This window comes from Phalacrocorax aristotelis, chromosome 1 (genome assembly GCF_949628215.1).
Source record: "Phalacrocorax aristotelis chromosome 1, bGulAri2.1, whole genome shotgun sequence".
NCBI lineage: Eukaryota > Metazoa > Chordata > Aves > Suliformes > Phalacrocoracidae > Phalacrocorax > Phalacrocorax aristotelis.
The window spans coordinates 129,296,173-129,322,038 of record NC_134276.1 but is presented as its reverse complement, the minus strand read 5'-3'; the positions used below and the strand labels follow the sequence as shown (position 1 = coordinate 129,322,038).

Here is a 25,866-nt window from a genome sequence, read left to right as displayed (position 1 = left end):
GGCGAAGCCAGATGGGATCAGCCAAGCAGCAACCTGCTATAAGAAGTCAGGTAGCTGTTAGGGACTACAACTGAGCTGGGGAACACGAGGTGGGAACTGGCTCACTGTGCGGCCTGACAGATCTGCAATAGAGTTAGTCATCTTGCTGTTTCGGTGCCAAATTTTAAGTAACATTGGCCTGTGTTTCAAGGTGATGCATAGTCAAAACTGCAGTCAAAATTCTGAGCAGATCTGAAAAATTGACCTATATCCTCAGGATATAGGTATCCCAGGGATATAGGATAGGATCTCTAAACTAGAGACCATCAGGATGAATAGGACCTTGAAAATATGGGGTATTATTCAACCATTCACAGTAACTGATGAGTCTCATTCTTGTTGAAGCTGTTTGGCTGGTGTCTTTCTGGCTATCAGTACTGATTTATGAAAGAAAAATGCTCTGAAGGAAACATGAAGACTGAGTTGGAAGCTTTTTTTAGGGATGAATGTTTGCTGAAAAGTGCAGTTTTGGGATGACGACGTGCAGATTTTCATTAGATACATTTGGCAAATAGTTTTATTCAAAAACAAAAGGGAAACCACTTCTGTAACTGTCTAAATGTTTCTTTTACAAATACTTTCTAAAGGAAATGTTTCCATATTAAATCAACACATCAAACTTGCAAATAAAACATCTTTCAGAAAAGGGTTAAACCTCCCCAAATTTAAGTGATAATTTCTTTGACTTTTGGTTGAGTGTGATGTTTTGGTCAGCCTTGAACAATTGTTTTTTAAAACCTTGTTCCAGCTCCCCAAAACTTTATCATTTTGGATTGACCTAAGAGGGATTTTTTTTTAAAACTCTGGCTTTTTAGTTTGTTAGCTCAGCCACAAAATCTATTATTCATGTAAGTGTACTCAGTGGGGATTTATAATGGGTAACTCAGCTGACAGGAAGCACAGTCAGATACCAGGAGGAAAGAAAGAAAAAAGACCAGTTCCCCAAGGAGCAGAAAAACTGCAAGGACCATGTGTATGCATGGGGTGTCTGGACAGGGAGTGGTGGCAGCTGTGCCTCGGCAGAAGAGCACTGGTAGGAGTAAAGGATGCGTGTTAATCCCAGGCTGACTCAGTCATAGAATCATAGAATGAATCACAGAATGTCCTGAATTGGAAGGGACCACAAAGATCATTGAGTCCACCTCCTGTCCCTGCACAGGACAACCCCAAAATGCACACCATGTGTCTGAGGGCGTTGTCCAAGCGCTTCTTGAATATTATCAGGTTTGGAGCCATGACTGCCTCCCTGGGGAACCTGTTCCAGTGCTCCACCACCCTCTGAGTGAAGAGCCTTTTCCTAATATCCAACCTAAACCTCCCCTTGTACATCTTCCTGTCATTCCCTTGGGTTCTGTCCAGAGAGAAGAGATCAGCACCTGCCCCTCCTCCTCCCCTTGTGAGGAAGCTGTAGACTGCGATGAGGTGTCCACTTAGTCTCCTCTTGTCCAGGCTGAACAAACCAAGTTACTCATATGGTTTCCCCTCTAAACCCTTCACCAACTTTGTGGCCCTCTTCTGGACACTCTCTAGTAGCTTTATATCCTTAATGTACTGTGGCACCCCAAACTGCACTCAGTACTCAAGACGAGGCTGCAACAGTGCAGAGCAGAGTGGGACAATCATCTCCCTGGACCGTCCAAGGCACACTGTTGGCTGATGTTCAACTTGATGTTGACCAGAACCCCCAGATCCCTCCCCACGGGGATGCTCTCCAGCCTCTTGTTCCGCAGTCTGTATGTATGTCAAAGGCTGCCGTGCCCCAGATGCAAAATCTGGCACTTGCCCTTGTTAAAATTCATATGGTTGGTAATTGCCCAGCTCTCTAGTTGTCTGCAGATCTCTCTGCAGGGCCTCTCTGCCTCAAGAGTGTCAACAGCTCCTCTAAAATTTGTGTCATCAGCAAATTTAATTAGTATTCCTTCTAGTCCTGCATCTAAGTAATTTATGAAGACATTAAAGAGTACTGGCCCTAAGAGGGACCCCTGCAGAATCCCACTAGTGACCAGCCCCATTTACTACAACCCTTTGAGCCCGACCCTTCAGGCAATTGCTCACCCACTGCATTACGTCTTTATCCAGCTGTATGCTGGACATTTTGCCCAGGAGGATACTGTGAGAGACAGTATCGAAAGCTTTACTGAAATCCAAAAAGATTATATCGACTGGCTTCCCTTGGTCAGATAGGTGTGTAACCTCATCATAGAAGGAAATTAAGTTTGTTAAGCAGGACTTTCCCCTCGTGAACCCTTGCTGGCTGGGACCAATTACTGCATTGTCTTTCAGGTGTTTTCCAATAACTCCCAGAATAATCTTTTCGATAGTTTTGCCAGGCACAGAAGCAAGGCTGATGGGCCTATAGTTACTGGGGTCATCCCTGTTGCCCTTCTTGAAGACTGGGACAACATTTGCCAGCTTCTAGTCAGTCTATTGGGACCTCTCCAGGTTCCCAAGAGCATTGAAAAATCATTGAGAGAGGTCTCGCTATGACATCAGCCAGCTCTTTAAGTACCCACGGACGAATCCCATCAGGCCCCATCAACTTATAGGGATCTAGCTGGAGCAGCAAGTCCTGCACAAGTTCAGGGTTGATTGGGACTTTATCATTCCCACAATCATGGTTCTCTAGCCCAGGGCTCTGGGTACCCCAGAGCCCACCATTGGTGTTGAAAACCAAGGAGAAGAAAGCATTAAATATCTCTTGCCTTGTCTATGTCCCCATTTGTGAGGTGACACAATTCTCATCAAGCAATGGGCCAATGTTATTTCTGGCTTGCCTTTTGCCATTAATGTATTTTTAAAAAACCCTTCTTATTGTACCTCACAGTACCGGCCAACTTCAACTCTAATTGAGGTTTGGTGCACTGGCGAACAGCATCTCTGTAGTCCTCCCATGTCTCCTGACCTTGCTTCCACTTTCTTTTTTTCTCCTTATTTCTCGAAGAAGATCCCTGGTCAGAAAAACCAGCCTTCTGCCTCGCCTGCTTGAATTCTTACACTCTGAATTGCCAGTCAGTGCTGCCCCTGAGATGGGATAGGCTCCACTTTGAGTCACCACAGTGATTCAGACATTTGTGGCTAAGGAAAGATAAATTCTTTATGACTAGGGAGAGGTTGGCCTCTTGATATCACTATGTCAAGTTTATGGATGTAACATCCCAGTCGTGATCTCACTGGCTATCAACTTCTGCAAAATTATGCCCTTTCAATGCTCTTCAGTTTGAAACCTTGTATTCTGGTGATGGATGCTTGTTTCACAGGATAGATAAGTTGACTCTGCTTGGCTTGTTCTAGCCTGGACATAGAAGGACCGAGTACTCCCTCAGAGCAAATTAGCTGTAGGAGGCCAAGCCTACCTTCTCTCCCCGGACTCCATTCCACTTCTTAACCAGGTGTGCTGGTTTTGGCTGGGGAAGAGCTAATTTTCTTCATAGTAGCTAGTATGGGGCTGTGTTTTGGATTTGTGCTGGAAACAGTGTTGAAAATACAGGGGTGTTTTCATTACTGCTGAGTGGTGCTTACACAGCATCAAGGCCTTTCATGCTTCTCAGCCCACCACACCAGTGAGCAGGCTGGGGAAGCACAAGAAGCTGGGAGGGGACACAGCTAGGACAGCTGACCCCAACTGACCAAAGGGATATTCCACACCATATGGCATCATGCTCAGCATATAAATCTGGAGGAAGAAGAAAGAGGGGGGAACATTCAGAGTTACGTCATTTTGTCTTTCCAAGTAACCATTAGGCATGATGGAGCCCTGCTTTCCTGGAGATGGCTGAACTCCTGGCTGCCAGGGGGAAGTAGTGAATAAATTGCTTGCTTTGCTTTTGCTTGCATGCGCAGCTTTTGCTCTACCTATTAAACTGCCTTTATCTCAAAGCATGAGTTTTCTCACTTTTCACTCTTTTGATTCTCTCCCCCATCCCAGCAGGATGTGTGATGCATAGCTGACAGCTGGGGTTAAACCTCAACACCAGGGCTTGTGAATTGTGCACTCCCAGAATCACCAATGTAGTAAAAAATATCCTAAATGAGGTGAATTCATACAGTGATTAACAGACACGTAATAAATGGAGTTATTGGTTCTTCTTTGAATTCTGCATCCTGCTGCTGTAATCCTGAGTTTTGGAGGGGGCCTCATATTTCAAAGGCACAAGATGTATGGGTCAGAAATGTGGCTTGGAGATTTGAATGGGTCATGACCTTAGAGAAGCTGGTGTTCCCTTGCTAACTGTTAGGTCTTTGAGACCTGGAAGTTAAATATGGGAAAGAAAATCAACACTGGTGGAGAAAATACAGTGTATAACCTAGATGAAATATAGTGGTTTAGGTGCACCAGTTAAAGTTTGTATTCCTCTCCTTCTTCATCTTTGGAAAAAGCCATTCAACTGGAAGCCTTGTATGAAGATCATGAAGTTCTTATACTTAGGATTTCAGGGCTAATGGTAATAAGCTTTTTTTTTTTTTGAAGTAGATGTATTTACGGGTAAAAAGTACTCAAAGGGATTAATCTACATTTATTTTGGTCAAAATAAGTGCATCCATATCTCATCTACACCAAACTAGTGTGTTCACTTGTTTTCTTTGCCATCACACCAGTGAATGTGTTCAAACTAGAGGGCATAGACCTCAGTTCCCAGTGTTAGGGAATAAAACACAATTCATATTCATCCCTGGCCTTGAAACTGGCAGTGTTTGGTCTGCTGGTGGTTACACATGAGAAGTGGTCTTCTGGGAAAAGGACAGTGACCAGAACACAGGTGGTAGCATCATCAGTGTGGATATTGTAGTGACTGCTACAAGAAGGTGCCTCTCTAGTTGTGGCTGGTAATTTCAGGTTCGTAATGTTTAAGCGATGGGTGGTTTGGGATGGGTTATTTCCTTCCTTTCCTCTCCTAGCAGTGCTGACGTCTGTCTGTAGGCAAAGCTTCTGCTGGCAGCGTGGGTCCCAGCATCTTTCTTTGAAATCTTTCCAAACTCCAGTGGCAGTAGGGTAGGCAGGAGGTTCCCAGACAGTTATGCATTGTTTGAAATTGCTGGTGGTTTGTCCTCCCCCAGCACAAATATTGAAAGGGAATAGCTGAACAGATGAATACCAATGCAGTAAACCCCTAGGAATGCAGGCAAAAGCTTATCGTATCTCTCTAAGCACTTGGTCCGTAGACGCTTGCTCAAGACCAACATGTATAATTTTGATCCTGTCTAACCTAGTCTAACACTGAGTATAAGAATTCATTAATCTACCTGGACAGTGATTTTGCTAAGGCATCTCCCATCATAAAAGATGCAAAATCACACAAACTGCTCCCTATAGCTATCTTCATATGACAGCCAAAACATATTGCTTATTTTGATGAGTATGGAACATGTATATCCCAGCTGTTTTCATAAAAGAGGGCTTGAAAGATCTTTTTTATTTTTAACACAGTTTTGGCGGGAGGGGTGTCACTGTATTTTTTTCATTATTTTCACTTTTCTCTTTCCCTCTCTTTCTATTCCACCCATCACTGCACAAGTTAAAAAAGAGAGAAAGAACAACAACAAAAAAAGAAAATATGCATAACTCCTAGTTGAAACTCTCAGTCCTTAAATGCCCCTCTCCCCAAAACATTGACCACCCTGTCCCAATGGGTGGGAAGGATGCACTGAGACTTAAAATAACAGTGCAGCGAATCTCTGCTGTGCTGGGAACACAAAGCAACTTCTTCCACCAATAGCTCTGTAAGGTAACAAGAGAGCATTCCCTCTGAGACAGGCTGTCACGTGTGACCCTTCTTACCCCTCTTCCTTATCCCCTGAGTCCATTGCCAGGGTGGACTGTTTCCTTGTGTCTCCACAGGAAGCAGTGTCACGCTTCCCCGAGGATGAGCAGTTGGCACGAATTCAAAATGTCATCCAGGAGCTCCCCCCATCGCATTACAGGTGAGAAGGTGTCCAGTGAGGTGATAAGGAACAGTGCGGTGACCCTCACCATCACGGAATATTGCCTGAAACAGCACTGGAGTTAATTTCCAGAAGTTAATTCCCAAAAGCTGACTCACCATTTCCAAATCTGACAACAGTTTAGCTGCATTCAAGTATCATTGAACAAACTAGTTTCAGAGATTGAACAAGCTCTTCCTGCCACAGTCTATCATCCTCCTTCCCCAGGTACGACCCTCATGGCATCCTTGGCCAGTGTCCTGGCTGTGGTGAGGAGAACATGATCTGCTGGAGGCACTTCAGCAAGAGCTAAGCCTTCAGCCTTTGCAGCATCCCCCTCCTTCTCCCATCCATCTGCCATCTTCCTTGCACCCATCACGCTAAGGATTGTTTGTGTCCTGCCCCATCCTTGGCCACCCTAGAGCACAGCTGTTCAGGTGTTCACTGCCATCCCGCATAAATGCTGGTGCCGTAACCCCCCGTCCTATGGGCCCTGTTGTGCCATTGCAGTTGCTGCCTTCCTTGAAGAGGGGACAACTCTGAGGCCAGGGCTGAGTCTGAGCCTTGCTGTCCCAGTGGGCAGGTATCGGTCACTTGACACTTTTTTCTCTCTTCATATGAAACCACTGCAGAACGCTGGAATACCTGATCAAGCACTTGACTCACCTGGCCTCCTTCAGCAACATGACCAACATGCACACAAGAAACCTGGCCTTGGTGTGGGCTCCCAATCTTCTCAGGTACAGTAGAGAATCCCCTAATCCAGAGACCAATGCTGAGCTCCAAGGGGAGCACCAGCACCTGACCCTGGCGACCCATCCCTGATGAAAATGCAAAAACAGGGAAAAGCAGAACAACTAAAGGGAACAGTAGAGCGGAGTGAACAGCTTTTAAAAGGAGGAAAAATTCTTAGAGGTTGAATAAACTGAAGTCTTACTGCCAGCATCCAAGGAAGCTTGTGGTTTTCTGTGTTTCCTATAGAAAAAAAAAAAAAGAGAGAGAAAAAAAAAAGCTGTTATTTGTAAGTTGAGCACATTGATTTAAAAATGAGGAGTTAGCTTTTCACTGTGGAACAGAAATGACATTTCTGACAGTGCCAGTGCTTCTGCAGTGGGGCGGTGAGAGACAGCAAGGCTTGGAAGGGAGGGCAACAGGGCAATAATACTACAGGCCTGTGCCCAGACCTGCATGAGGGTAAGTGGGATGAATTTGGTGGGCTTAATATGGCAGCTATTACCAGATCTCAAGACCACCAGCTAGTTTGTCATGTTTGTTAGGCCTAGCACTCTGCTGAGAAGAGGCCCAGATAAGATGCAGGCAGAGGTTTGGCTGATACATTGTAAAGCTAAGCAGAACAAGAACAAATAGTATCTGGAAGAAAAATCCTGAAATACTTACTTTGTATCTTGATGAAATTCCTTTCCCTGTCCATCCCATACTCGTGTATTGAGAGGAACGAACTATGCAGTGAGAGTCCAGGACTGCAGCTGGGCAGGAGAGGGGCACTGACAGAGCTGGTGGGGGGAGCCCTGGGCTGGCAGAGGACAGCAGGGGGGGACATTGGCTAGCGAGGTATAGGCCTGAAAAGCATTTGCTAAAGAATTATCTCACCCATTTAAATCACAAAACAGGCAGAGCAGGTTCTGAAAATGAATCAAACGTTAACTCTATTGAACATCACAAAGTGGACCTTTACTACTGAGACATTTTCATTCTAGCATCTGTCCTTGTCAAAAAACCTGAAGTCTGTTTCCTTTTGCAATCTTTTGTAAGTGCAAGTCCTAGGGAGGAAAAGAAAGGAGCAAGAAATGCAACTGCAGTCTCCTTACAGGGTTATCCTCTTGGCAATGCCCCAAGCTATTATCTAACACAGCAGTCATTAACTTTACAAAGGATCCATTGCCCAGAGATAATTTCTTCAGCAACACTTTGGCATGTCAAGATAAGGAATGTTTCTTTGCTGAGAGCAAGAGTGAGAATGTGGGAGTGCAGGGGGGCAGAGAAGAAACTACTGGGGCACAGAGCAAAGCATTTTAAAAAATTGGTGTGGGGAAGACCTGAGCAGGGTTCTAAGGGATTTCATTGAGACATGATTGAAGCACTGAGTAGAGATCTGGAAGCAGTGTTCGAAGGCTCCTCTATTGTCTTTCAGGCCCAACTTCGAGGGAGAAGAGTGGAGTTTGAGAGTCATAGTTTTATCTACTGCTGAAGAATATAAAAGTGAAGTGGGGAAAATAACACAGGCAGGGAAGAAAGCAGCAGAGGTGACAGGGAAAACACAGAAAATTTTTAAAAGAGTGAAAAGGCAGACAGGATGAGGGTCTGTGAGGGAAGGAGAGCAAGGGGTGCAGCAAGAGTAGGGTAAAGATCCCTGTTCCAAGTCTTGCAGGAAGAAAGCTGATCTCTCCTTCCCAGGGGCTGTGTGTGGCAATGCTGGCTACCAGTACATCTCTTTCCTGGTGCAGGTCAAAGGAGATTGAGGCAGTTGGTTGCAATGGGGATGCAGCTTTCCTGGAGGTGCGAGTGCAGCAGCTGGTGATCGAGTTCATCCTGAATCATGTGGATCAGATCTTCAACAACAACAGAAAAGCCAGCTGCACAGAGAACATTGGTAAAAACCTTCCTGAACCCATTCTACGTGTCACTTGCCATGTACTCCAGCTCTAACTGTATCCCCTTCTACTAATATTTCAAGAACATCAACCCGTACCATGCTCACAGACTCCCCCAAACACACCTTGAGCCCAATCCCTCGTTACTCTTGTCCTCTTCATCCCCATCTCCAACATCTTCTTCTGAATAACAGCCTCCTTCAGTGTACTCTGAGATTTCCCTATGGCTCATCTTTTGCATGATCTCACTTGGTTTAACCCTTTCCACAAAAGGAAGGCCACCTGATTACTTCTCAGTCCTGGCCTAAACTTTCTCTCTAAGCCCATCAGCCACAGTCTTAATTCTTCTCTCAGGCTCCCCCAGTTATAATTCCTCATACCGATGATACCTGCCCTGCAGCCACCACATCCACCCAAGTCAGAGGCCACACTCCTAAGATAAGACCTAAGCATGTGTTCTAAAAACTTATGTCTTCTACTTGGGGATGTTTTACAAAAAGAGTTGGGTGTTGGGGTTTTTTTGTGTGTGTGTGTGGTTTTTTTTTCTTTTTTCCCTGAAACATCTTGGGAGATGCTGATTTTTGTTATTTAGTGACAGGTTTGTTGTCAAGCCTGGGAAGTGAGAGGGCTTGGATCCACATTGACCTCACAAAATTTCAGAAATATGCATTGTTTTGTTTTACACACTGGGAAGACTCCTAATACCTGCAGAAACGAGGGAGTAAATGTTCTGCTTTCCAGCCCCGTGGCAGCTTGTCCCATTCACCTTTCCCTTAACATGTGGCATTCCCTGCTAGTCTGTCCTTGGAGCCTGCAGTTCCAGTGCAGTGTCCTGCTCCACCTGTATCATCCCTGCTCTGCTGGTGCAGGTGCCATTCCAATGGCCTTGTTTATGCCCTGGCAGAAGGCATGGAGAAAGAAACTGATCCTGTACTGCCTTAAGCATTGCAGCAAAACTCTAATAAATTCCAAGGCTTATGGTTGTACTGCAGGTCACTGGCCCAAAGCTGACCCAAGTTTCGTAAGTGCTGAACACTGCTGGCCTTCAAAAGTTGTATGGAGTCAGGAAAGGAACATGCTGATGGTCCCAGTTGATTTCTTAGTGGGAAAGTGCCCCTTCCCCCAGCCCCTCTGCATAGGCAGGAGATTGCACCCTGCTTCAGCAGAAGGAGTAAGTACCCAATGGACTACAGAGACTGCACTGCCTTCTTGCACGTCAAGGAGGACTGTTTAGGACAGGGCTATTGGTGGGGTGGCATATGGGAAGCTGGCTTTGCCACTGCCCATGTAAACGGAGACTTTCGGTTTCCAGGGCTGTTGGTCACACTCCTTCCCATAGCCCTGAAATGAACTAGGAGGGTAAAGGTGGTGTTGGTTTTTAGAACAATCCGCTTTCCTGGAACAAGACAAGGAGAAACATGTAGAAGTGAGAGAATGAATTAGGTACCAGGTTTGGATCTGGGACAGAACTGCTCCAAAATCTGGGAAGGGACTGAGGGAAGGAGGCAGGAGAATGGAGAATGTGTGAATCCTGGTAGTTTTCAGAGGCACCTCCTTCACACTGAAGCATCTACAGCAGAGGCAGCAAGTCTGTACAATGCAGCCTTTGGGTGGCGAGCGTAGCCCCTGCTGGGAATGCGTTCAGATGGATAAGGTTGCTGGGGAGATGGAAGACTTATCTGACAAAAAGCCTCTCTCCCTGCACGTGCTGATCCTTTCCCCCCCCCTCCACAGGAGATGTTCCAGTCAAATGAAGACATGAAGCTCTTGCTCTCATCTCTTCTCACCCCAGGAGGGAATGTATTTTCTTGTTTTTCAGAGACTGCATCAGTAGTGAAAAGTCTGACCCTTCCCTCAGCCTCCCTGCCGATGAAACTGGTGAGCCTGGAAGAAGCACAGGCACGGAGTCTGTCTGCCTCCCACCCTGCTAGGAAGGAGAGAAGAGAGAACAGCTTGCCTGAAATTGTTCCTGTAACTGGGTCCCTCTTCCACACAGTTGTTGACCTCCCTGACAGCAAGTAAGTGTGAAGAGGAGTGTAAAGGGCAAACAAAAAACTGCAGGTTCCCCAGCATGATCGGGAATGAGACTTTTGTTAGTGTGATACCCCCACACCTGCACACATGAATCTATAGCCACTGAGAGAAAATTGTGTGCCCTTCTCAAAAAAACCCACAGCTGCTCCTGAGAAGAATTGCAGCTGGGGGGGTTCATAGCTCCACTAGTCCTCATCCCTCCTTTGGGGCAGAACCTCGCAGCCCTGCAGGAGGAATTGATTGTCTTTGCAACCTTGTGTCAGCTCAGGATTTGGCTAAACATGGGCTGAATGAGGAGCAGCTCTCCTATGAGTTCTACCTGCTAGCAGCTGGTCCACGGCGTGCCTGGTGGCGCGTGCCTGGTGGCATTGACCTGCTCAGCTTCATGGTTCTCCAGGTTCCTCTACACTCAGCCAAGCAGTAAGGTGAATTTTCACTCATGACAAGGAGAGATATTTACATTGTGGCACTGATGCCACCTATGCCTATGCCAGGAGAAGAGTCCGATCTCAGCTGTGATTGCTGCAGTTGTTGGCACTGCTGCCCAGCATAAGTAATTATCTATTGATCTTTCTATCTGTTAATATATGGCCCCTCTACTGCCTGGTTCTGAGAGATTATAGCCTCTGCAGCAGGAGGCTCATTAATCTACTGACCCATAAAGCAGCAGAGCAAAGATATTTATTTGCACTTGATATATTAAAGCAAAAAGGAGCCACCTAACAGAACACTTGCAAGAGGATAACCAGCTTAAGACAAAAGGGTATATCGCCCCTCTAGAGTGTCTTTTTTTTTCCCACTTGAAGAGAACATTCCTATCCCCAAGAGATTAATCCTCTCTGTAGGACTGATTTCCACTTTTCTGAGTATTGATCTGAAGGAAAAGCAGAACTACAGGGATAGAAAGCCCCTTGGAGAGCAAGACAGGGAGGTAAGAGGGCTCTTGCTCTGGAAGAGGAGAGAAGGAAGGAGGAGTCAGAATGGGTGTGTGAAGGAATGGAAACATGCAGCAATATGGACAGAAGGAAAGTGGCACCAGGAGCAGCAGTTTCTTTCTATTTAAAGCGGGGACTTCCAAAGGGGACACAGGGAACTGGTATCCTGCTTCTTCTGACAGTTATGAGAAATTGATTTAATTCCCTTAAGCCACCTCCTTTTTGGTTAGTACATTATACATGCATATGATCATATAACACCTATTATTAAATCATGTTGCCCTGAGAAGCATTAATAGCTAGTTTGTATTAAGGGTTCCTTTTTTTTTTTCCCCCACAAATTCATAAAAACTGTAAGACACATGGACATTAAAGGATAGCTTTGTGCACTGAGCAATAGTACTAGTTCTACCAGTTCTTTGGAATTTATCTTGCATTCCATTATTAAAACTTGTTAAAAAGGCAATTTTTCTTTAATGTATTGCAAGATGGTTCTAGCCTCAGAAACCTCTCCTTTCTGGAGACAAGCATGGTTGATCACCCAGTCAATCACAGTTGCTGTAGTGTGATGCCAGAGCCAACTTGCTGAAGAGTCAGCCTAGGTGTCTTTCCATCCATGACACGCTTAAATCAGCAATACTGATAAATCACTTACAGAAAAGCAAGAGTTGGTTGTGTAGCTATGCTTTGCATGCCTTAGAATTAAAAGAGGTGTGAGAAGAAAAGAGGGACAGTGTTGAGGGGAGAGAGCTCAGAGGCTTTTGTGGGACAGTAAAAAGACAAAATTATCTAGGGTTTGGTAACCTCCTGAGCGCCTTTTCCTTCCAGGAGAAAATTATCTACCAAGTCCAAGAAATGGAAGTCAATATTTAACTTGGGCCGTTCTGGCTCAGAATCAAAGTCTAAACTGAGTCGAAATGGGAGTGTCTTCGTAAGGGCACAGAAGCTGTCTGGTAAGGATACACTTTTCAGTTAATTATTTCTCTCTGCAGCTTTCTCCTGCAATATTTATAGCATGGGGCAACCTGTATCCACATGACACTAATACTATTAGACTTGAGATAGTTCAATGGGGGTCATGTTTATTGCCTGGTTTCGTGTACATCTCAATTTCCCATGATGGCAAGAAGCATCCTTTCAGGAGGACATGCCAGGCTTCTACAGGAAATATCCCATTTTGGTATGTGATAAACTGGCTCCTGTTGCCCAGCTCTCAAGCTTTGGGACTAGGACATGCTATGTAGGCTTGAATTAGTCCACTCTTGCAGCATAGCCAGCCTCTGCCTCCTAATGTTCCTTACACGGCACTGGTTGAATAGCTGTCCTTCCACTAAAAGGCATTAAAGAATCAACTGTGTTCAGTGTCTTTGTGAAAACCAAGGTGCCAGGAGTTCCTACGGCTCCTGGCTCTCAGTATTTTGAGGGAAGCTATTACTTTTGCAGAATTTACAAGAGAGAAGTTGTCTTTTCTCCTGGCTGTAATCCCAAGTTCTAGCCCCTCCTGAGCTGCCATCTCTTAAACACTCTGCTTCCTAGAAAATCACACGGCAGTGCCAATTCCCAATGTTCAGAGATGATGACTCAAGTTCTAAAAACCATGAAGTTGACTTAAAAGTAATCACATTTTTTAAAAAAAAGCAAACCCCTTTTTACCTGAGTTCATAAAAAGGTGTTTCAGGTTTATATGTCCTAGATCTTTTTAGGATCTCCAAGTCAAGAAATTTACTTTTTAAAAAGAAGATGAAGGTGGAAATTTTTTTAGATAATCTCATGACTCCAGGAGCTGGTGTTTGGAGGAGCACTACCAAACGTTGCAAGACTTAAAATAAAATAGTTAATGTTGGCAACATTACCTACCACCACATATAAGAGAGGCTGTATTTGGATCACGAGCATGATGCCAAATGCTGGTTCCAGCTCTTTTTGGACCCCTGCCTTCCCCCATTTTTTACACATACAGATGGCCTTGCATAGGGTGCCCATGGCAGACCTCAAAATAGTTCTCCGCCCCATTTTGATCACAGGATCACCTTCTCACTTTGATAAGGAACACTCTGTCCCAAAATAGTGCTAGCACAAGGACGCCCAGGAATGACCGTAGCCCAGTGATCGCAGGGGCTGATCCTTGTTCTGAGCACAGTACTGAGTGACAGGAGGCTGTACATTTTCACCAGGACACACAAATGTACCACCATGCACAGAGATTTAGGAACTGAGGCACTGCTTTTGAGAAGCAGTGCTTTAATGCTGCCATGCTGTATTTTTGTGTGCGCTCTGCTTACAGCTTAATGTGAGGAAACAGATGAACTTGTTGTTGAAACTCAGCACATGCTTTAACACAGTGTGTGTCCATGCACACAGGTCTGCAAGTCACATAAAATGTGAGCTCCACAGCTTGAATTCTCTTCGTCCGGGAAAGCGGAGCCAGTGCTTGAGACATCATGTCATATGAATGTAAAAGGTAGCCAGGAATCCATATAAATGTAAAAAAGTAGCTGGAGTTTCTCCTATGCCTATGTGAAAGTCAGTCCCAGAAGCCTTAATTATATATACAAATTAACTCCAACAAGCCTGCTCACTTTCTGCCTTACCTACTTTGTGCAACATTGTGAACAGCAAACTTTGCTCCCAGGCATTTTCCAGAGCTCCACAGACCCTTTTTGGGCTGCCAGAGACTAACTTGTCTTTCTTGCCAGCTACATTCCTCCCATCTCCCCTTTTCAGAGTGGTAACAGCTACACACTTCCAAACCTCTCAGGAACAGACTCGTAGAGTGTCTGGTGACAAAGGGCAGCTTGTTTCTGGACAAGCAAGTTCAGTGAGGATGACCAGGAAAATAGGTTGCTTACTGCCCTCATAAATTTCCTGGAGTGCTTGGTGGAGGCAGGGTATGCTCATGCCAGTGAAAGTGCCTGGGAGTGCAACGTAAGAATAACCTTACATTTGCTATCAGGAATGAGAGGTGAGAAGGCATTCATGTCAGTTCAGTTAAAAAGTCCCCAGAACCAATAGCTTGACTTGATTGGGGCGGGCAGTGGCGTGTAACGGCTTTGGGGATGTTTTACTGCTTCACAGTGGAGATGGTGCTGACTGACTGGGTTAAGTATAGCTCTCCGCCTGTCTGGCAGGTGCAAAGCTGTTGTTAGTGCTAGCAGATCCCCAGCTGTGTGGACAAGTGTTGTGGGTAATAAGCCCGGTGGTGGGGATACAGAGCGGGAACAGTCTGTATCCCTGGTGATGCCTGCCTGGCATGCCCATCTATATGTAGCCTTTGGTCTTTATGGACTGAAACCTATAAGGCCACAGGATCTGAAGCCTGTTTCTAAAATTCATTTTCCACAGAAAAAGCAACTATTCGACCCGCGAAGAGCATGGACTCATTGTGTTCCCTGCCAGTGGAAGGTGAGACATCAATAACCTATACCATAAAGGCGAAGGATTGCACCTCTGCATTCTCAGCTTTCCCCCACGCCTGCATAGACGTGGCAGTCTGTTTCTGTGCCAGTCTCACCCTATTACATACCTTTGTATGCTTGTGCCATGGCTGCTGACACGTGCCCCCACCTTTGTGTGCATATATTTTTAACTATTTTCTGTGTCTTTTATGTTGATGTATGCACCTGACAGTTACCACTGTGCCTAGCTGCATCTTCATTAGCAGTGGGATTGCTTCAATTTCATTCTTGGTTATTCTGGGCACAAAATTCCCATTTATAAGGAAAAGTATAAAGCAGTGGAAAGTGCTTGCAGTAAAACAACAAAGCCCGGACGTGTGATCTTTGTGGATCTAGGGCAATGCACACTAGCCCTAGACTTGACTGTATCTGATTGAGGGGGTGTCTAATAAAAGTCTTAGGTGATTTCCACTGGAGGTCTTCCTACGCAGCCCTGCCTGCCCAGTTTGAAGGAGGCCCAGAGCTGGAGCCTGGAAGGTTTTCTGTGCCTGCTGTCCCCATCTCTCTGGGGAAATGTGAGTGTTCACCAGAGTGGGACACATCCCTGGAGGGACTGAGGAGGGCCCCTCACAAAGGAATGTTGCTTGCTAGTGCTTTGCTTCCTACTGACTCCTGCCTATCTTCCCACCTCTAGGGGAGGATGAAAAAAGCAGATTCAAACGGTCAGTGACTACTGGAGGGTTTTTTGTTCCGGTGATGAAGATACGGACTGGAGGCACAGGCAGCTCATATGACCTCAGCAAGGAGAATGAGTGGGAGAGGGAAGGATCTGCCATGGGGGCCAAAGGGTGCTCAGAGCTGGGTGGGGAGAAAGGTCCTCCCCGGACACCGCAGGCAAAGTCACCCCCTGAGCAGCTGAAGGTCTTCCGGGCAGCAGAGGATGCCGAAAAAGAGCAGACTTCCCCCAAAGGTGGCCGCATGTTCTACACCTCCGAAACAGCTGCCAAGTCAGGCTTCCCAAGCAGCCTCTTCCCCTTGGAGGCCTCCCCTCGTCACCAGAGGAAAGCCCTGAACATCTCAGAGCCCTTTGCTGTCTCTGTCCCCCTCCGGGTATCCGCAGTCATCAGCACCAACAGCACCCCCTGCCGCGTGCCCACCAAGGAGAAGCTTTCCCTCTCCAGCCTCGAGGAGCTGTCTTCCCTGGTGGCCGAGAGCACGAGCCCCTCTGCCCAGGAAGCGGGGACACACACGAGGACAGAGCAGGTGCTCCAGCAGAAGGAGAAACAGCCAGGACCCACTCTGCCAGTGGAAGCATCCAGAGGTAAAAGTGTGTTAAGGAGGGGGATGTGGAGCTTCTGTCAGGCTACTGGAGGTGCCCTGCAGCTCAGTGGTATGGAGGTTGCTCCAGCCTGCTCTTGTGGCAGGAAAGAGACCAGGCTGTGGTAGGGTGGGCATTGACCATAGCAGGTCAGGTTGGTGCTTGTTGCAGCAATGGGACTGAGGAGGTGGGTGGCCCTCCAGTGACGTCCTGTTGTGCCCAGGGGGAGCTTGCTTTGTTAGTTGGCATTGGGTTGAAACATCACCACTTTGTCTCAGGGCATATGTTTTCAGTCGCAAGTGGTTACATTATTCGTTTGTGTTTCTGATCCAGGCTCTCGCCCTGAGGATCCGGTGGCAGCCAGGAAACCTGAGACCTTAGAAACTCCGCAACCAGCAGCAGAAAATCAGGAGACGTTATGTAGGCAAAACAGCTGCACAAGCAGCACTACCAGCCCGCAGCAGTCCTCAGAGCAGAGTCCCACCTTGGAACAAACACCAGCCTCAGAGGTTCATACAGGGCTGCTCCCTGCAGACAAGGCAGAGCAAGGACAGCTCAAGACAAAGGGTGTCTCCTCAGAAGGCAGCTGTGGCCAGCAGGAGATCGAGACAGCTAAGACAGAAGAAAGGTCACACTTCAGAGATGTGGTAAGGAAGAAGACATGAGAAAAAATATGGGGGGCAATGTTATGGTGGTGACTGGGAAGTTGTTCAAACTTTCATTGTGTGTCCATAGCCACGAAAACTCAGTCTGTGACCTAGGCTAAGCAGGGTCAAGAATTGACCACGTACTGATTTCACTTTTGTCCACATCACCATGTGATGACTTACGTTTGCACAACTACCTGCTGTCCCCTTTTGGTCTTCTTTTCCTGTAACTGTACAATTGCAGACAGTACAATCTGTCTGCTCTGAGACTCTCCAGGTGTGAGACTGTCCTGATGTCTGAGCATTTTAATCCATTGTCTCTGAATTTCCCTTGTATTTTTGCTGTCCCATTTGTCCCAGACAGCCTGAACAGTCCTTTTATCTTCCATTCTCTGCACACTATTTTTTTTTATTTATTATTTTTGCCTCCTCTGGATCTGTAACAGAGCTTTTTCACCAAGTTTCTTACAACGATACTCATCTCTGGAGAGCTATTTAAAGATCTGTTGGCATAGCTCCTTGAATAGATTATTCATTCCAGTTCATGTGTGATTTGGGAATGCAGATCCTCTGGCAAGGCCAAGCGAGCCTGAATGGGAAGAGCTGAGAAACAGGCTGAGACATTCCAGCTACTCATTCACCTCACTCTTTCAGTACATCTGTCCAGGCCTCATTTTGGCTGCGCCTTGGATCTTCTTATCCATAAACCCACTTGTTTATAGATGTATTTCCTTCCAACTGGTAGCAGTATGTGTGTCTGCGTTTCTGTACCCATGAGCGTGCTCATCCTCTATTTTAAGGGGGCTGTTTGAAGAAAATGGAGGGGTACTTACTGGTAAGTTGTAAGCTGCCAGGTCATGGCTTTTCTTCTGTTTTTCAGACTGAGGAGGACCCTGCGAATGCCCTTCTAGAACCGCTGTGGCCAGAGATACATCAGGAACTGAAAATTATTGAACCTGAAGAGGAGCTCTTGCTCTTGCCAGCAGCTGCCCCCAAGACTGGCCTAATTTCTGAATCCCCTTCTTCAGTACAAACAAATAGTTCTTCCTCTGATCCAGGGCAGAGTCCAACACTGTCTGAGCAGAAATCTGCAAGCAGAACACCACAGATAAAAACTCAGGTGCCTTTATTTGGTGCCACCAGCATGGAACGACAAGACGGCGTCCACAACTGCCAGTCTGATGTGCTTGCACAGCAGAGCTGTGCTTCAGCCCTACCCAAACTGGGTACTCTTCTGACTGGCACAGCCGCTCCAAAGAACCATCACCCAGTGGTGGATAGAGGGAGTGCATGTCTCACTCCTCCCCTGGACTGGAAGCTTCACAGTCAATCAGAATTTAATGAGGTTGCTTCAAGTGATGAATTTTCTTCTTCCAAAGGAGCATGTCCAGAGTCAGAGAAACAAAAAGATAGCACTTGCCAGCTGCAGAGGGAAAAGGGTGGTCTCACCAGAGTCCAGGCTCAGAGGAAGAAGCCTGAGATAATGACTGCTGATGAAGGGGACACATTCTCCTCCAAGGCACTGAATGGAGCTGGAATCCAGGAGCTGAAGGAGGGCAATGCTGTTAGCAGAACCCATGACGCTGGTGACCAGGATGATGATGATACCTGGACAGATAATGTGCAGAGCTTAGAACTTGTGGAGCCGTGGGAGGATCACCAGTGGGTTACAAGCCCACTCCATTCCCCCACCTTTAAGGACATTCAGGAGAAGATGATACAGGAGTTTCAGCCACAGAGCCAGAGAGCAGAGACAGGCCTTTCTCTTAGACCACGATTCAGTCGCAGCCTCTCCCTGGACAGTAAAGACACAGTGATGAGTCTGTGGACTATCCCATTCTCTTTCATAGATGCCACTGACCAGCAGCAACCATGCAGTGACATTCTGCCAGTGACTTGTGAGCTTCCCAAAACACAACCTATCTCCCCATCTAGTTTGGGCAAAGCTAAGCAAGATGAGAATGGCACAAGTCCTCCAGAAGAACCTTTGAAACCTGAGGAGCTAAGGTACCCCCTCAGCAGGGAGGAAGCACCAGTTGAGAAAGAAGGACCCTCCAGAGTCCCTCTTTCTAAGACAGAGGAAAAGAAGGTGGATGTGAGCAAAGAAAATGCTTGGAGCTCAAAGCTTGAGCTGTCTTTACCATACCAAAAGAGCACAGGCAGTTCTTCACAGACCAAGAACACAAAGGAGGAGTTATCCATGCCTCAGGACACTGCCCTGGGAGGAGAGACTGTTACCAAACCGTTGTGCTCTGCCACTGAGTCACAGCTGAGTAATAAAGGTGAAGAAACACCTCGCAAAGTGAAGACTAGGCCTTCATCCCTCAACTTGGATTCATTCCTTCCAGCCCCAGATTTCTTCACATTTGAGAGCCTGTCCATGCCCTCTGCCCCTGGGAACCTCTTGGGTGGGCAGAAGGAAGTAAAAAGCAGTGATTCTGTTCCATCTCTGCCGACTGCCTGCCCTGCTGCCAGTAAAGGAGTTCCCTGGGGGTCTCGTTTCAATGCTCACATGGATCTAGACTTGGATTACCTGGCAGTAGCCCATGCCACCACTGGCCGTCGTAACTCTGCTCCTGTCAGCGTGTCAGCGGTCAGGACCTCCTTCATGATTAAGATGTGCCAGGCTAGAGCGGTGCCCGTGATACCACCCAAGATTCAGTACACCCAGATCCCCCAGCCTCTGCAAGCTCAGAACACTGCTCCACCAGCCGAGAAAAAGGAAGCAGAAGCCAAGCAGGCAATCAGGCAGACTCAACAGGTGGCATGGAGCCACCTGGAGGCCCCCAAGAGCCCACTGACAGAGAAGAAAGCCAAAGCAGAGAAAGAAAACAGTGACCCAGCTCAAAAGGACTCAGCCTGTCCTTGGCACAGCAGCCTTAGCTCTTCGCTGGAGCCGTCTCAGTCCAGTCATCACCCCACTCTGGATGCCCCGGTTCTGCGCCGAAAGCGCACCTCTGAGGGGGAGACAGCTGGAGATAACCCGCAGTCCTCAAAGATGGAGAGGCCATCAGGGTTCTCCAAGCCTTCTTATAGATCTAGGCCTGGGAGGCCCCAGAGTCTGATTCTCTTCAGTCCCCCTTTCCCCATTATGGACCATCCCTCCTCTTCAGCAGACTCCAGGGTGTTGTTATCACCCATAAGAAGCCCCACTCAGACCACCTCTTCGAGCCCCATTTGTGGCGATCTCTCTGAAACTTCATGGACAACGCCTGAGGGGGTGACACTGCGGAACAAAATGACCATCCCCAAGAATGGCCAGAGACTGGAGACCTCTACTAGCTGCTTTTACCAGCCCCAGAGGCGCTCTGTGATCCTGGATGGACGAAGTGGGAGGCAGATTGAATAGCAACTGCTTTCTCCTATTCCTTTTCTGTTGTGGATGGGATGAGAGTGTCCAAGACCAACTCTGTTGCCATTCTGCTGTTGTTATAACTATTTTGTGCAAGACAGACCCAAATCCTTTATAGTTTCCTGCAAAGCATTTTGCTAAAGAGGGTCATAGTCTTGTTGCCTTGCTTTTCCTTCCCTTTCTCACCCCTGGTTAGTCCCTCACTGCCTGCTTTTTTTTTTTGTAAGCCAGTCCCAGGGAACTTGCGTTTCCTTATACTTATTGTATAACAAGCCCTGTGAAAGTGTCATCCTCCCTATGGAAAAAAGGTAAAATAAATCTTGGTATAATCAAAAAATAGGGCTGGTAGGAGACACTGTTCCAAAGCACTGTAGCTCAGGGTGCAGGGGCACAACATCTGCTGAGGAGGTAAGTCCAGATGTTTGGGACCTCCTTCATTGTTTCCCAGCCACCAGTGAAGGACCATGCCTATCCATTTTGTTGTCTGATTTAGACAGTGTAAATAAACAGTGCAAGGAGACTGGGGATAGCTGAAGAGGAAGGTGAAGCTGGCACCGGCAAGTCATACAGAGTGTGAGACACCTGAGGATGCTCCAGTGACAAACATACAACCTGAAGGCAATGCCTCCAGCTCTGTCCTTGCATCAAAGATGTGCTATTTCCAGCACATGTAAGCAATGAATGTAGCTGGGCAGGAAACGCCTAGTTGTTCTTTTAATCATCCAAGTCCTGCTCATGAGCTTTGTTGTGCTTACCCACACCTTCCTTGGGCAGAGAACATCCATGCAGCTAGACCCATTGTGTGTGGTTGACTGCTCAGCAGTAGAGACCTTCCAGGCTGGTATCAATGAAAGCAAAGACATGGTCATAACAAAGGCCAGTATCAACTATTTTCATCGTTGATTAAAGCCAGATGACACCTCTTCAACTATCTCCAGCTGTGCTCCACACTGCCAACAGCAGAGAAAAGCAAGATCTTCTGATCTGCATGTCCTTGGGCTATTGCCTTCTTGCACCCTGACTGACATAACTTTGACATTTGGTCTTTCATTGCCACTGTGTGGCATGTGCCCAGGTGCTTCTTGCACCTTTAAACTTCCTCTCCTTTTACAGTGATTTTACAGAAACAGTGATTTTACACTGTTTCTTTGAAAGCATGGCTGGTTGTCTCCTCCCTGGTCCTCAGTGCTTTCAGATTGATTAAAAGTATGGTAAAGAGGATGACTTGTGGGACTGCAGAACAGGTCATGAACAATATCCTGAGAGGGGGATTTGAGGTGAATTAAACTCTCCTCTGATGGGCCATCATTGTTACAGGCAAATACAGGTTCATATAAGCAACAGCTGCCATGGGAATAGAATTAAAGCTTCCTTTATAAAGCCTCTAACTCTATGCTAACTGCAGGCTCATCTCTTGCCCAGTATGTGACTGGGGGCGATTGCAAAGTTGGGTACAGCCTGTGTTGTCTCTGCAGTTTAAATGTCACTAGTGAGTATGGAGGAGATGGGAACACAAGTGTTGCTGTCACCACTGAGATTGTCCCTGTAATGGTGCTTGCAGGGGCCGTCATTCATGGAGATGTCTGAGTATGTAGGCCCTCGGGTATTTTGGGCTGTAGTTTAAGAAGTAACTGAGCATCTGGTAGGAGGTGCTATAGCCAACCACAATGAGTGTCAGTCAGAATTTCCCAGTTGATGTATGTTTAGGGCTTTTTTTCTGAAGTACTGGCATTTTCAAATTGTTAGCAAACTCAGCCCATGTACTCTTTGTCTGTACTGAATATCTCACTTAATTAGTGTCATGGCGGCTGGAGGGCCCAGATCCTGTACAGTGCTTTCTATGTACTCTTTGATCACTAAAGCGGAGAGATGCCAGAGTACTTTTTAGAAGCTCTGGGCCCACAAATGCAAGGAACATCTCTTCAGCAGAATTTTCTCATGCCATATCCAAAGGGAGCGTGAAAAACAAGAGGGCTTTTCCTTGTCACCCGCTGCAGTCTTTGATCCTCCCCATTGTACTCCTCACTTATGCATAACGCAATATAAGCGGGAATAGAGCAGAGAACTAAGTCTGTGCTGTCAGTTTTTTTTGAGGGGGAATATTAAACCAGATGGGAGCCTGGAGTTCTTGTTTGGGTCCATGTTGTCTCATAGATGTCAGTCTATGATTTACTTGGACAAACCATGGATGGTGGGTCCAGATTATGCAGCTTCATGACAATTGTTTTATCCTCCTCCCAGACCACAAGATGCCTGTGCAGCCTCCCATTAAAACCAGGGGATTGCCAGTCCTCCAGGCTCCTCACGGTTAGCACAGCTCTGCACTGCATTTACATGGCACTCAAATGCCTTTTTTTACTGCCTTATGGGAAAGCTTTTAATCACCGCAGCTGGGTTAATGGCAAATGACTTGGAAAGGTGCAATACAAGGTATTGTGGTAAGGCTTTACAGAAAGGTAAAGCTGTGGAAATGGTGCCCAGGTTTTATTGGCATCAACAAAATAGTTTACTTTGGACAGGGTTTTATATTCTCTCAGTTCCTAGAAGTTTTGACTGCCAAGGCATGCGGAACAGAACCAGGGAAGCTCACGAAGTAATGAATCAAAAGAAAATGTGATGAAACCTTGGCACCTTAAATCCATTCTTTTTTCTTTTTTCCCTCCTTGTTCTCATATAAGCTGATCTATGAACAAGAAATGAGGTCTGGCAATTTGTATACAATACACTGTCTCAACTCTTAACTGTGTTCCAGTAATAGTGCTTTTAGCATAAGTACTGAAACTCCTGCAAGAGAAAATTGTTACAGATCTTTACTTAATATTGAAGATCAGCCTCAACTAAAATCTCTATCCAGACTATACTTTTTAAGGGTATTGCAGAATTTAAACTCAGATCAAGGTCCTGGATTTTAATTAAGCAGAGATTCTCTGATGAGATACCTGTTTTGTAGCTTGATCCCATCTCTGACTACAGTTTCATCTCCAGCTTTTGGCTGATGTATCAAACGTCCAAGGGCCTAGCCAAGTGGGCTTAACGCAGGCACATCACTCTAGCTCTATGGTCACAAGTGGGTTCCATCAAGACAGCTGAGAGAAAGCCCCAGATCCTGCAGAGCTGGGAGTACTTGCTTAGTTGCAAGGTGCACCATTGCACAGGTATCACTGTTCCCAAATCCAGACCCAGACTTCTGCAGAGTTTCTAACGCTTGATGATGGATCCTTGTTGATACTGATAGTTGCAGTTAGCTTTAAGGACCAGGGCTTGATAGTTGGACCGATCCAGAAGACAGAAGCCACCTCCTGTTGTGTGGTTGGAGCTTTCTGAGATCCAACTTTACTAAGCCATTCCTGAGGCCAGTTTCAGGGTCAGACCCGATGTCATGTTTGCTTCAGAGCCCTCAGGTTGTCCCCTGCCACCCTGCAGTAGCAGATTGAGCCTGAGACTGGAAGTTCTTCTGAGGTTCAGGGTTTTTCAGTGGTACGTTGTGGGTACCAAACTCCTGCCCTCCAACACAACCATGCAACACTAGAGACTTTAAGAAAGGATTTGGGCTTTTTTGCTTGTTTTTGGGTTTGTTTGGTTTCTCCTGTGAGGTATTATGGAGAGGGATAGATCAGATTTATGGGAAAAGGGTCTGGCCCAGAATTTGGACTTCTGTGTATGCGAGAGCTAAGTTGGTTGTTCTTGGCATTATGGAAAGGACCTTCCTAAGTAGACTGTCACATGATTTGCAGTTCAGCAAGGATCATTTCAGGGATCCTGCAGTACATTTGAGTCCCTTGAGACTGTGGAGAGTGTAAAGGCCGCTCCCTAAGTTTGCACATGGACCCTCAGTCACGATATGGTATCACCAGCATGTGTTGCTTGTGCACTTTTACCAATGGGAGGCAAGTGACTAAATTTCACTTATTCTTCCCATGTAGTCAAAGGGTTTGTGCAGCTTCTGTTAAGTGTAGCTCAGAGTGAAATGGTTGGGCTGGCAAAGATGGGAATCCCCTGATGGAAAGGAGGGACATGGATAATGTTAGCTTATGTGGGAGCTGCCTTATTGGTGAGAGGGTAAACAGAAATGAGGATTGTATTTTACCTTATAAACCACATTCTTCTGGGCTGTCCAACCCATGCTATCACTTCAGAAAGACTGAAGCACTTCTTTTTTTCACCTTTAGCTTCAGAGGAACTTAGGTCTGCATTAGAGAGCACCCATAAATCCCTGCAACAATTTCCTTCATCCAGACTCCAAATGGTGCAATCAAAGTCTTTTTTCTTTCTTTATGAATTCTGAAATGCCTGTAGTGGTGAATATTGTGTTAAATTTATATATATATATATAAAAGAACAGTCTATATAAATATATTAAAAAGAAAATGTAATTAAAATGAAGGAATTGCTTAAACAGAATCCTGCACATCTGTGAAACTTGGGCTGATGCACGGAACTGTTTGCTGCTGCAACTTTTGTACCACTGACGGTGTGAGAGCAGCTGGCTTTTTGCCCACAGAGGAGAAGCTAATTAGTTCTGGCTAATCTGTGGTGGGCAGAAGGTCTGAATCTGCCTTCCTGAGCCGGATCATGGTCTGGGAGAGGAGGGATGAGATCAGGGGAGACCACTGTGCAAGAACTGATTTAACTTTCCACCACAAACTTCTCCCCAGTCCTTGAAAATGCAAACAATCTACTGGAGCATATACTAGCTTTCAGGCATGCCCAGGCTTTGCAGTTGTTCCTTTTGCTTCTTTCCATGTCTAGAAAAAAAAAAATGTCTCTAGGGGTGGGGGGGAAGTTGTAGCTGATCCCAATTTGGTTTAGCTTTTGCTCGCTCCTAATCAATGTAAAGGCTTGGTGATAATTAATTCTGCGCCAAGCAAGGAACGGAAAGCTTGCCGCTGACTTCAACTGAAGATGGAGCAGGACTTTAACAGCCCTGGAAAGGAAGGATGGCAGAAGGCAAGTGCTTCCTGAAGGCTCCATGCAGCAGCCCAGACCTTAGATCTTGTTCTTGCAGGCACTGGTTCCCTTTGAAATACTATTTGCTGCCAGGTGAAGGGAAGGGGCTGGAAGTCAGACACTGTGAAAAGGACTGTCCCCATCCCACTGGCCCTGGTTTGTGATTAATCTTCCTGCTAGCTCTGATGGACTGTGTTTTTGTTAAGCTTTGATCTCTGTGTGGGCTTGCCTGCCTTTGTGCCTTATTGCTTTAAAAAAAGAAAGAAAAACAAGAGCCAAAAAAAAAAAAAAAAAAAGATGTTTTGCCAGGTCTCAGCCATGAGATTAAACTGGAGTTTTTATAAAACCAGACCTGTGCCTAGTGATGTTTTGAAACATTTTCTTTTTCCTGGATTTGGTTTATGAATGCGGTGCAAATGCATTTGTCTTCCTCTGACACAGATTTTGAGCCCTTCTTTTGTTGTGTGAGTGGCCAGGGCACTAAGCTGTGTTTGTCTGGGTTTTGACTGTTGTGATGAAGGTTAGGGCCTGATCACACACTTTTCTGATTGGGGGTTATGAGGACTGCAGCTGCTCTGCAGCTCTGAAAATTAAGTGAGGGCTTGGAGACTTCCGCAGAATTACCATTACCTGAAATGCTTTAAAATTTCCAAGGGTAAGAGTCATCT

At 46.2% G+C, this 25,866-nt stretch overlaps 1 protein-coding gene across 2 annotated transcripts in view; it reads left to right on the top strand.

Moving 5' to 3' along the window:
- The window catches only part of ARHGAP31 (Rho GTPase activating protein 31), a 64,557-nt gene extending 39,008 nt beyond the window's left edge, over positions 1-25,549 (top strand). The window contains exons 2-11 of one of the 2 annotated variants that reach the window (XM_075106709.1): positions 4,729-4,873; positions 5,876-5,958; positions 6,591-6,698; positions 8,424-8,569; positions 10,390-10,588; positions 12,368-12,492; positions 14,882-14,941; positions 15,629-16,255; positions 16,586-16,899; positions 17,780-25,549. In XM_075106709.1, coding sequence (XP_074962810.1) covers positions 6,643-6,698; positions 8,424-8,569; positions 10,390-10,588; positions 12,368-12,492; positions 14,882-14,941; positions 15,629-16,255; positions 16,586-16,899; positions 17,780-20,248 — 3,996 coding nt within the window. In that variant the 5' untranslated portion in view covers positions 4,729-4,873; positions 5,876-5,958; positions 6,591-6,642 and the 3' untranslated portion in view covers positions 20,249-25,549. The remainder of the gene's footprint in view (positions 1-4,728; positions 4,874-5,875; positions 5,959-6,590; positions 6,699-8,423; positions 8,570-10,389; positions 10,589-12,367; positions 12,493-14,881; positions 14,942-15,628; positions 16,256-16,585; positions 16,900-17,779) is intronic. The other variant, XM_075106699.1, reaches the window with a different exon arrangement.
- Positions 25,550-25,866: the final 317 nt, after the last annotated feature.